The 12610-nt window shown below is 45.8% G+C and overlaps 1 protein-coding gene across 1 annotated transcript in view; it reads right to left on the reverse strand.

Annotated features, from left to right (window-relative positions):
* PDIA5 (protein disulfide isomerase family A member 5) overlaps positions 1 to 6797 on the reverse strand; it is a 98320-nt gene extending 91523 nt beyond the window's left edge. Inside the window, exon 1 of the mRNA XM_035331602.1 lies at positions 6677 to 6797. Coding sequence (XP_035187493.1) covers positions 6677 to 6763 — 87 coding nt within the window. The 5' untranslated portion in view covers positions 6764 to 6797. The remainder of the gene's footprint in view (positions 1 to 6676) is intronic.
* Between the last annotated feature and the right edge of the window lie 5813 nt (positions 6798 to 12610).

The following is a 12610-nucleotide window of genomic DNA, read 5'->3' on the forward strand; positions in this document are numbered from 1 at the left end:
ATCTGAGCCTTCAGAAACCCAGAGGCAAAGAGAGTTCCAGGCAAATAACTATTTGCTAATTATACTTCCAGGACTGACACTATGGGAAATGTGCTGATTCCTCAGGCCATGTTTTCCCAAAATCACCAAGGATCTGAGAAAGTCGGGTTTATTTCTCAAGTTCCTACTCTTCGCCAAATCTCATTTGAGAATGAAAAATGGGAATATCTTTTAAGGAGCCATAAAAACGTATTTTCATATTTTACATTTATTATTCAAATTAAATTGGATAAATGCTTAACTGCTGTTCCCACAGAACCAAGTTCAATTTATGCCTTGCTCCCCACAGAAGCTTCACAACGGCATGGTCTCTTGCTAAGGACAAGCAGCATGCCAAGAGGAGAAGTTTTTATCAACAGCAATGAAAACATAGTTTTAAAAACAAGAAAATACAAATCAAAGTTAAGTACAAAGTATCAGAAGAGTAGCACTGTATACTGGACAGAAAAACTATTTCCTATTCTCTTCCAGCTCAAATGCATGAAATATGTATTTCCCTGGACACGAATTATGCATAAAAATTACAAATAGATACGTGGCTGAAACAGTGCTTCAGTGCCTGAATCCATATGTCAACATTCCATTTTTATGCACACACTAACACTTGCATGTATAATTAGGTAGACAATTTGCAGACTGTTCATCAAGAAGAGCTAGGACTGATGTGAACACTGATTCCAGCGCAACTGCTGCTTGGCAGGAACGCAGTCTTACTCTCAAGCACAATTTCAAAAGCCCATTTTCCAGCAACGTATTGACTTTGATTTCTGTCTTAGCTCAGTCGCCCACTAATGTCATTCTCATTTTGGGACAACAGCATTCAACCCACCATAAATATGGTCAATGAGTGACCCTGTGCATATGAAACAGATTGTGTCTGACAAGGCATTTTATGGGAATTCAGCTGAAGACCAAACCTGCCGCAGAATTCCAAGCAGTAACGGAGATCACAAAATTTAATTTCATAGTTCATTTCTTTGGAGAGGGGAGGAATGTTTCACACTCGAAAAAGATGTCTTGCCTGCCACATTAAAATGTGGTGGGGGAAAAAAAAAAGAGATAAGAAATCCCAAGAACAAGACAAGACCTCACCTGTCCTTCGCATCTCAGTTCCCAGAACAAAGCCTGCAGCAGGACAGGCACTTCACTTGAGGGCAGGTGTGAAGGCACATCCCTGTCCTGCGGTGGTGGCGCTCTGTAAACCCACAGACAAGCCAGACACAGCCAGGTTGTAGGGTGCTGGTGGAGGGCTCGTACTGAACATACCAGCTCTAAGTTATCCCCAGGTGAGAGCTATAGAAGAACAGATGTGTTGCTCCCTTCCCCCGTTTGTTCTAGCTTAAAATACATGATGTTCAAATCCAAAGCTCTCATGTTTACAAGAATCACCGTTTGACTGCAGATGTTTTATCTTCCTTTTTCATCATACAAACTGCTCTTGACCTTGTGCAATAATTGCTTGCTTTTCACTCAAGCCCTCCCTCTTCTGCTATTTACATTCAGGGCTGTGCTGCTGTGATCACTGAGCCATTTGTAACAAATGTCTTCCAGGATGGATAGTGATAAGCAGGACAGTCCCCTGATTTCATTCATGATTAATATCTAAAATAGCTGTAAAAACATTTTAATCAAACCAGATGAGGGGAGACGGGGTTCTCTCTTTTACCCAAAGGTACCTCAAGGAAGCCTGCTAAGAATTGATTATTTGAAGGAAGGGCAAGAGAAAGGGATAAACTTTGCTCTCCGATTTCAGCAGTCACACCTGAAGCAGCTTCTGAAACCCCGCTGAGACCACACCACAATCTTTTCTTACGGACAACCACCAGGTTTTCCATACTGCGGCATGCTGATGGCCACCAGTACAGAGGCCACAGGACATCACCTGCAACGGGTCCGAAAAGCCGCTCCCACGCTCGGAGGAGTGCTCCAGCCGGTACAAGCTGCCAGAAGACCAAGAACTTCTGCATGAGGTGACTGGCAGCACTCAGGAACCATGTTCTTGCCCGATGGATTCTCTTCTGCAGACAGTCCCACTGGACACTTCTGTTCCTTTTCTGTTCCCCTTGAGCTCCATGGAAGAACACATTCTTATTCTGTATACAATCCAGATCAATTAATTCTCACCTCAAGCCATACAAGGAATAATTAAAAAAAAAAGAACTGCTGACATTTTACTGTGGTGGGTCATATCTGAAAGAGACAAGCGTCTTATCTTCTGCTGCCCACGAAGAAAGGCAAATTAAAATCCTGACAGCGTCCTCATATTCTTGAAACTTAGACTGAAGAATGCAACAAATAAGACATTCAACTTAACGTGGTACTTGCTATGTTCACTTTCCAAATATAGAAGATAGCAAAAATACCATGGCGACGTCAAGATTTGACTAGTCTCTACTGTTCATATTGTTCTTAAACACTGGGTTTTAAGGAACATAAGCTACAGGCATAATAGTCTGTATTAAAGGTTGCTGCAAAGCTCCACGTAGCCAATTAATTGTATGGTTTATCTCCGGTTTTCAAATGCTTAGTGAAGGAAAAACTGTGCAACTATTTGCTAATTAACAACTGACTGTAATAGGGTCAATTACTAATGCTGACAAAGAACTTTCTCCTTAGTATGAGCACGAAGCTCGCTCACTCTCTTCAAGCCAGGCAGTGCTGCAATATATATTAAACAAGCTGTTGATAAAGAAGTGTTTCAGGTGTCACTTCTGAACAAGCACATTTGGATAAGTTCAGAAACTAAGGGCATGAGGAAAGCACACGCCACGTAATCCCCCACTAAAAACTGGATTTTGAAGAAGTTTAAAGAACTATTGCCTAGCATAAGAAGCATATAGAAGATGCTATAAAAGGAAGACAAAGCCACTATTTATGGGACTTAAAGAAGAGAGGGCAAAAAATGGCACCTGAAAATCCTTAGCACTTCATAAGGCATTCATTATCTTCAAAGCATTGCACAAATATTAACTAATTAATCCTCACATTTTTCTGCCAGGTGAGAGGCAAATAAGCTTGATTTAAACATCTGGAGTAAAAGAAGAGACCTGCAAGAGACCAAAAGGCAGTGTCTGAGCAAGCCGGCGGTCCTAGAGCTGTGCACAACTGCATGCACATAGTGTCCCATCTCCCGAAAAATGAAGAGGTGGGGAGAAGGAGGCTATCTGCAACCACGCAGCAAATATGCTACAGGACTATGGACCCAAGCAGACAGTACCCATGGCATACCCCAAAAAAGATGACCTTATTTTCAGTCTGCAAGCACACAAATCCCAGTGCTCTCCATGAATGCTACCTGCTACTCCCAGCTAGCAAAGCGCCAAAATTTAAGTCCTGCTTTGCTATGGCCATTTCCTGCAATTCACAAGCTCAAAACGGTGGCAGGATTGAGGTAAACCATTCCTTACTTCCAAAGTAACTCCATCCACATCAAGGAATTTAAGGCAACGTTAGGTTCTGATTCTGGTTTCAAGCTGCACCGAGTTTTTCCATTCACAGACCTCCAAAAGCAGCTTTGAAGAAAGGTTAGTCTCAGTACCCCCATTTTACTGAAACCCACCGCACCGAAAAGCGAAAGAAATGGTCAACAACAAACACAGCGTTCATGGCCAAGTGCCCACAGCTCTCGGCAGGAACGTCGCTTCTGGTGACCTCGCCGTGCTTGCAGCAACGTCCCAGTCCTTCTAAAGGGAATGGGAGTTCCATCACTAACGCCCATGGATTCAAACTGGCACTGCACAAGGTATGGAGCTGTGTAACAAAACCGGCCCTGAAAGCCAAGGTTTCATGTGGGTAGGGCATCTAAGGAGATGGAGCACAGCCCATGCCACAAGTTTAATAAAATCTATATTTAAAGAATAAGCAGACAAAGCAGGAATAGAGGACAGTAATTAAGAGATTTACTCTCTGCAGTGCCATTGCTCCAAGTGCAGCGAGGCACTTCCCAAAGGAGCACCTGCAGTACAAACAGTAACAGCGAACGAAGAGGCACTCCTCGACTCGAGCCCAAGGGCCACAGCATCAAAAAGAGAAGCACCCCACAGCTTGCCTGCAAACCCACCTGAAGCAAAGCCACCACTGAGACCACTGCAGCCACAGCAGGGCCACCTGCAATACACAGGGCGAGCCACGTCCAGCCCCTCCAACTGCCTGGATGCACAAGTCCCTGCTCACTGGGGCACAGCAGTGACATTACCTGGGGCCTGTTTGGATTTCAGGCGCTGGAAGCCTGACACGCTGCCTTAAAAGCTTTCTTTGAAGGCACCGCGCTTGAATGGCACCAGGGCAGGGAGCCTCACACTTCCTGAAGGCTGTAACTTGGCCAAGTTCTCCTGACTCAGTTTCTCTGCTGTCACACCACCACGCAGAGCACTAACTGATCTTTGCCACGTCGGCCTGAGATAACATTCAGGCGGTGTTTGCACAGCAAACCTACCCCAGATGTGCAGTCCTGCTGGAAGCAGTGGCTGGCCTCTGGTAGCAAGAGGACAGAGCACCTGACACTTCGGAGGAATACAAATCCCCCTCATTGAAGCAAACTCCTTCCCAACGCCTCCAACGGTACATTCAGCCCTTCAAGCACGGGATTCAGTCAACCACTCAACATACCAAAATAGGGAAGTATCTCTGAAGTGAAACCACAATTTCCCTATGACTCTCCAAGTCATTTAAGAAAAAAACCTTCACGGCAGGCAGAGATGGCCACAAGTCCTTCCTCAGCGCACCACAGATTTGCAGCGATCCAGAAGATAACCGAGCATCTTCCCTTGGAAAACCTTGCAGCATTTTGTTCATCCAGCTTTGCAGCTTTACTTTGACAAACGCAGGAAGTCGCACAGAGATAAGGACTTCAATTCTCGGAAGCTGCCTCAAATTTTGGGTCCTGTTTTAAAAATGACCCCTGTATTTTAGGAGCACCAAGCATGCACAGCTCTAGCTGCTATCCCAGGTGCACTGCTGGCACTCAGCACTTCCAGAAGAAAAAAAAAAAAAAATCATATTTGGGTACATAAAGAACTAGCTGTGTCAACCTAAACCACAAACATCAAGAAAGGCAGGGCTACAAAGAAAGACAATGTTCTCGTTAACCTCTGTCCCACCAAGCAGCCAGCATTACCTGCACTTCAACTATGCACACCAAGACCATCCTGATTTAAGCAGCCTCACTGCCTTTGCAAACATTGACTCAAGAAAAAATTAAAAGCAGGTTTTGCAATGTCACAGCTGTAGGGTAGTTTTTTTAATCCTGGCGTAGAGCGAGTTACATATTTCAAGATGAAAAATCACACCTTCAAGTGCAAGATAATGCAAATTGGAAGAAATAATTTAAACTACTTGTACACAGCAAAGGGGAAAGAATTAGCTGAATCAACAGCTCAATGAAGACATCTGCTCAGCATGCAGCATCACAGAGCAAATAAAATGCTCGGGCAAGTTAAGAAGGGGAAGAGAGAATAATGTGGATAAATTATAATGGCATCATATAATTTCACTGACAATGGCAAGCCTACTCTGCTCATCTCAAAGGCAACAGGTCTGCAATACAAAAGGTCCAAAGAAGGGTAACTAGAATAGCTAGAAGCAACATTTTCACAGGAGGAAAGCCTTGTTTTACCTGCAAGAAACAGATCTTTTCACCTACAAGGAGAGCTCACAGAAAAACACTTGCATTAACATAAAATGAGTATTACAGTAAATGAAAGTCCTACAGTCTCAGTGGCTGTGGAAGGAAATGTTACACATAACTCCTCACACTTATGTCTCTAAAAGGAGGGAAATTCAGTCCATTTGTAACACCCTTGGTGCACAGCACATGCCCAACACAGGGAGCACGCTGCCACCAGGACCGCTGAGCCGAGGACCGGGCGCATCACAGAGGAGGCACAGGCAGGCAGGGTGTGAAAAGGCACTCCAAGACCTCTCCAGCATTTCAGGAAGAGTTCGTCCTGCCCTCGGTTTCACTTTAACTCAATAAATAAATTAGAAAAGGCTCTGTCTGTGCAGGCAGAGGGGGCTCAGGAGGCAGATGCCGTGCAGCACACACAGCATTTCTCCAGCCTCCTGCCGAGCCCCTGATGAAGGTTACCGGGGGGCTCGGGGCTCCCTGTCCCGCAGCAAGCAGGGGACAATCACCGATGCCACGCTGGGGATGTGCCCTCCAGATGAGCGCTCCTAGGTCACGCATTTCAGATCTGGCGTGCTACGAGAATTCCCGTAATTACTCATTAATTATTAACTCTATTTGCCCAGGCAGAAGGACGAGGTGTAGCTCACGCCCCGAAGCCAGCGAGGCAGCACCGCTCGGTCCAAGGGGGGCGACCAGAAGGCGACCGAGCCAAGTTCAGCACGGCCGGCAGCCCCCGGGGCCCCGCTCCCGGAGCCCCCTCGCAGCAGCCGAGCTGCGGGAGCCGCACTTGGGCGGCTGCTGCCCTCGGGCTGCGGGGAGAGGAGGGAAGCGGGGAGAAGGGAAGGGAAGGAGGGCGAGGAGGGGAAGGGGAAGAGGCGAGGCGCTGCAGGGCGATGCACCCGGCGGCCCCGTCCCGCTCCCAACTTCGCCCAACTCCTCCCGCCGCGGGGCACGGGGACACCCCCGCGTCCTGCCCCGTGCCGCCCCGTCCCGTCCCGTGCCGGCACTCACCGCCATGCCCAGCAGCAGCAGCCCCAGCCCCAGCAGCGGGAGCCGCCCGCGGCGCGCAGCCCCCGCGCCCAGCCCCGCCGCAGCCATCGCCGAGCCCCCGCCGCTGCGGGATGCGGCTGCTGCCACGTCTGGCCGCGCGCGCGCGCTCCTGCCGGCCCGCCCCGCCGCCCCGGGGCATGATGGGGGTTGTAGGCGCGGCGCCGGGGCGCTGAGGGGACCGGGGGAAAGGGGGGAGGTTGTGAGGAGAGGGCGACGAGGGCACAGAAAATAAAGAGAGGGGGGCAAGAGTTAAGTGGAAGAGAGGTTAAGGAATGAGGACCTGGTTTCCTCCTCCTCAGTTGTGCCCACTTGTGAGTGTTAAATCCTAGAGGAGAGCCCTCTGGTCCTCACGTCTTAAATCCTAGAGGAGAGCCATGCAGTCCTCACACACCTTAAATCCTAAAGGAGGGCCCTGTGGTCCTCACATGTCTTAAATCCTAAAGGAGAGTCCTGCCTTCCTCTCATGCCTTAAATCCTGAAGGACCTGTGGTCCTCTCGCACCTTAAATCCTTAAAGGAGAGCCCTTTGGTCCTCACATGCCTTAAATCCTAAAGGAGAGTCGTGTCTTCCTCTCACACCTTAAATCCTGAAGGAGAGTCCCGTGGTCCTCTCACCCCTTAAAACCTAAAGGAGAGCCCTGCAATCCAACAGTGCCAAACTGCAGGGGAATAAATGCAGGGAGCCTGACCTGGATCTGTAATAAACACAGCTCTCTGACCTGGATCGGTCTGTGTGACCTCCGTTATAACGGCACTGTTTGGCTGCACCCAAGCAAACAACTCAGCCCATGCCCCCAGTTCAGCACACGCAGCATCCCCGCTCTGCCTCATCACGATATCCCGGCTGTCCTCCGGTAATCTGAGCACCAAAGCGGGTCAGAGGTGTTACAATTGGCTTCCCACAACCAGGCGGGATCCTCACCTACAGCCCAGTGGCCGAGTGGAATTGTTCCTTGGCTCAGAAACATCAAAGGGAAATCAAAGGCGTCTTTTTGAGTCTGATCCTTGCGGCTGGCTGTCGCCTGAGCATTACACCAAGAGGCTGGCTTCAAGGGAGCAATTTGTAGATCCATACAGCTGACTGATCACTTCAAGCGGTGATCATGAAAACTGAACACCATTGACATTAACAAGTCCCCTGGTGGAGATGTAATTTTGCAAAGCAGAAATACACATCGAGAAAGTTATTACTATGAGCGTTTACACTTTTGTGGCGGAAACAGTGCACGCTTTCCTCAGTCACAGCTGGCTAACCTTTAGCAAGCCATTTCACAGTGCTACACCTTGCTCCCCGTTTGCGGAAGGCCTCGGTTAGCCTGCCTCCAAATGGGGCTGACAATCCTTAGCTTCACCTTAAAATTCCAGTGAATGCCTGAGCAGGGCAGTGCAGGAACCGTCAGGAGGTTGGGATGAGGAAGGATGCACAGCCAGAGAAAGACATAGGGGAGGAAAAGAAAGGCAGGAATCTCTTCATCTACAGTGGAAGGACCCAAAACAATAAAATAATCAATCTACCAGCAAAAGGCTTTGGATCCCTGGCTGAAGCCCATTTCAAACAAGCGATCAAACCCTCCAGAAACAGGCCACCTCTTCCAGACGCTGCTCACCTCCAGATCACAACCCCCGAGCTGAAAGGCTTCTGCACACAACTACCCTGACTCATCCAGACCTCTAATCTCAGTTGGATATCCAGGTCCTCAAAGACTGTTTGAATCCTCCTGTGACTCCTTTGTGTAGGAAACTGTTATATCTTCTGACGCTTCACATCACAGTTACCAGTACCAGGCAATGCAAAAGTAACCTCAGTGTGGTGGATTTTCTGAAAGATTAATCAAAAAAAAATAGTCCAGTTTGGAAAGCCACAATTCTTATATACAGAAGAAAATAAAGAGGGTATCCTTGTGACAACTACAGCTTCTTTCTTTCAATTCAGCTCAATAATTTGTATTGACATGACAAGCATTTCCTGACCTTAAAAGACAAAATCATTGAGCATTTGTCTCAGGTCAAAATAATATATCAAGTATCAGGTCTGGACTGGGCTTTCCAGTGGCAACTACTTAATCAATCTAATTGTGCATTACTAATGAACTCGTTACAGTGGTATCTGAGTGTGCCACTATCCAGCACACCAAGTTTTACCCTGTATGTCTTTGGCATGAACATCATATTCCACTTGCTTCTTCGTGATTGCAATATTTGTATAGGGCACCTCAAATAAATGGGTGTCAGAGCACCCATTTATTCACCACTGAGAGGCAAGAAAGAATTACTGCCCTTGGATTATAGATCGGAAAACAGTAGCAGAGAGATTATGTGATTTGCCCAGGGCTATAAAACCAGACAGTTTCAGATGAGGTTCATTTCCAAAGTCTGCGCTGGGACTGCTAATCCTTACTTGTCTGTCTATATTCAAATGCCTATTTTACCAAGAATAAAATACAAAACTGGACTGACAGTAAGTACGTCTGTAAGGAATTACACCTTCTGTATTTCCTATATGTTTCTGCTTTATTTGACAAGCTTTATTCTTTGTTCTCATTTTAACCTGAGCAAGTCTCTGGCAGTTTCTCACAAAAGGTAAAATGAGTCACTTTTACCACACAAAAAAAAAATGACAGGAGAGCAGACAGAAAAAGACACAAGCACTTTGCAAGCCAAACTGAATCCAGGGGCAATCCAGTAGTCTACACTGGGACCCCAAACCACATAGCACCCAAAATGAAAGGACAATTCCCTTCCTGCCTTAACTGCATCAAGGTCTCCTCCTTCCTTCCAGCACCATCTCTTCCTTTAGTTCAGCTTCAGCCAACTGTTTTTAATCTATGGTCTTATCTCCTATAATTTTTGTGACATCTGTGTCATGGCACTGATTGCATCAGCTGAAAAGAGACATACGAGCTGGTTGCCATCAACAGATTGATGGTATTGAAGCCCTGGGCTCATCATGACCTTTCCTACAGCTCTTCTGCACATGATGAAAAGGAAAAGAGACAGGACCAGCCCTTGTAGGACTTTGCATGGGAGTGGTCTCAGAGAAGAGGCACAGCTGCACAGCACTTTCCTCCAGCTGATGCCTGTCAGAGGGGAGAGCCTGAAGGCAGCTTTCTCCTCCTGCCTCCTCAGCACCTGGAGCAGGGCTGCAGATGCGGTGTATCCATACACATCAGCTAACAAGTTACACAAAAGATCATTAGCACGCCAAAATGGGGGACACAAAGGTGCAGCTGTTATGTAGAGGATTGTTTCTTAGGCTGAACATTCCAGTTTCACACTTCTGCATAAACTCTTTTTAACACTATTTTGTTAATGGTGGAAATACATCATGAGTCTCAAGAGACGGCAGTCTGTTACTCTGCTGTAACACGTCTGTGATTTTCACCTGATTCACTCTCTGCAGTGAATGGGGATGGCATGAAGGCAAATCAGGATGGAGTTTAGTTTGAAGCCTCTTAGCCTTAATGCTCTGCAAGGATGCCCTGTGCAACCATATCGCTCAGTGTTTCCATTTTCTGCATCATACCCCTTTACATTTCTTAGGTCCTGAAGGACCGTGCACTTTTTGTACAGACCACGCACAGCACAAAGGAGAAATACACACATGCTGTGAGCTTTCATGGGAATTTTACTTTTGTACTTTATTGTTGTTGTTTCCTTCAGTCTAGAATCAAAGTACTTTTGGACCACAGGTAGACAGATGCTCTTTATATAGCAGAGGAAAAAAAGCAGTAGGTACTGCAAGAATCAGTTAAAAGTTGAGTACAGATATTTTCCAAACTTTTCTTCCTAGAATTTTTCCATTACAGTTTTTACTGCTTTCTTTAACTCTGAGGTCTGCGTGCCCCTTTAGGTTTAAGTGGACCTACTGTAAAGAACACTGTCATTTCTTTCACTGAATTTCCAAAACCGGATATAATGTGTTCCTGAGTAACATAAAAACCTTCTACAGTATGGGCACTTTGCTGGCAGGTAGTAGATAATTTATGTCTCTCAGTTACCTGCTGAGAGAATAGTTTAAACAAGATTAAAACAACCATTGGAGTCTAGCCGTTGTGCAGTAACTACAGCAATACTGAGTGTTTCCAAAGTATTGTGGTTGAGACGGCTTTCTAGTGATTTGCAGAAGCTTTATAAAATATTTGCAGGCTGTTTTACCTTGAGTGCATCATCAGGAAAGAGTCGAACAATGAGCTTGTGAAGAGAGCTGAGATCTGAATCTGAATTCAGTCCATAGCACAACCACAGGTTTCCTGCATGAGGATTTACATCTCATATAGTCTAGCGGGGGCTGATGTCTCCACCTGTAAAACAGAAATAGGAGCATTAGTGGAGCTTAGCTAACACCCCTTGGATTGTGATGGCACCTACATACCCCAGTAACAGGGGCCCAGCTGGTTATTTTTGAAAAATATAGGTCTCTATCCCACTGGCAAAATGTTTGTATTTGCTCTGTATGTTCGCATACCAAGACTGATTCTGCCATGCTGCTCAGGGGTAGCCTCACACCAAGGGGTGGCAATGGGGAAGTAGATGGGGCTTCTTGTGTGAGTGGAGTTATTACGCCTCTGATCTGGGTACACAAAATATTCACGCATACAAACGTCTAAACATAAAGGTAGGATTATAAATATATGACCCAAATATTGTTTGGTTGACCAAAACAGTGTTTGCGCTAGTGGCCTCAGTCTTCAATGGAGCTGCATCCTTCCACAGTAGCTGAGCATCTGTCTCTATATTGTACACAAAAAATGTATTGGCATTCAACCATCATATATTGTAAATTTGCTGCAAACAATGTTCCACTAAAATATTTTTCATACATCTATCCTATGAGAATGTAGCCAACATATGCAATACATACATATTCTGTACTTTTTCCTCTCTGTGTGTAGGTAATTTTATATCTACTTTTTCTATACGTGTATATACACACCTATGCACACGTGTACGTGGCATATATTAAATTAAACAGATGTTTTGTGGCAATTTATATCATTACATATAATCATAGTCATTATCCAGTCTATATGTTTTTTTTTCTCCATTTTTCAGCTTTCCTGGTATTAGTTTGTGTGATTAGGTACTGCCTGTGTAAGCTCAAGATCAGCAGACGCAATTAAATGTGTGACTGTGCAGTCACTAGTTACTACGTGCAGTAATGCAGACTTTAATGAGAAGGATTTCCTTCCTGACAGACCTTGTCTTTGCAAGGACCCCCACTCACAGTCATATGAAAAGAGCTGTGTTGTGATGAAGCTAGCATTAAAGAACAACTTTCCATGAAATCCTTTGGCTTTTTGCAGTTGTGCAGCCAGGGTAGCAATTTAGCAACTCAGTAAGGAATTTAGTAGGTCCTTAGGATTTTCTGTCTCTAAACCTCTTTCCTTCCTGCGTATTGCGGTAACCCATCTGTTAGTAGGGAAACACCACAGAGAATGCCGCATGTGAAAAGAGATTGTAGAAGAAGCAGGGAAGCAAGTGGGAATAAAGCCTTGATCCTAAACTCTTTGAAGGTAATGGATTGACTTCAGCAGGCTTTGGCTCAAGCCCCAGCTGTCAGAGACAAAAGTCAGTTAGGGAAGGAGGAAAACAGTTGAGAAACAAGGAAACAAAGGAGGCAGAGATAAAAAATGCTGAACAAAAAAGGAAGGAATCAAAAAAAAGTAGAAGGTAGAGTGCTAAGGGAAGTGAGGCAGGCAGAGGAGAGCAGTAGTGGACATCACTGAGATGTCAATAGAGAAGAGTGAGAAAAAAACAACAGCAAACAGACCATGAAACAGGTTGTTAAAGAAGCTGATTTGCTCCTGCTTTTTCAGCTGGTTGTCCACGTAGCACAACTTCAACATTGCCAGAGACTCAGTGTCATTCATTTCTATACGGTCTTGTCTCTTGCCTC

This window comes from Oxyura jamaicensis, chromosome 7 (assembly GCF_011077185.1).
Source record: "Oxyura jamaicensis isolate SHBP4307 breed ruddy duck chromosome 7, BPBGC_Ojam_1.0, whole genome shotgun sequence".
In the NCBI taxonomy this organism is placed as follows: Eukaryota; Metazoa; Chordata; class Aves; order Anseriformes; family Anatidae; genus Oxyura; species Oxyura jamaicensis.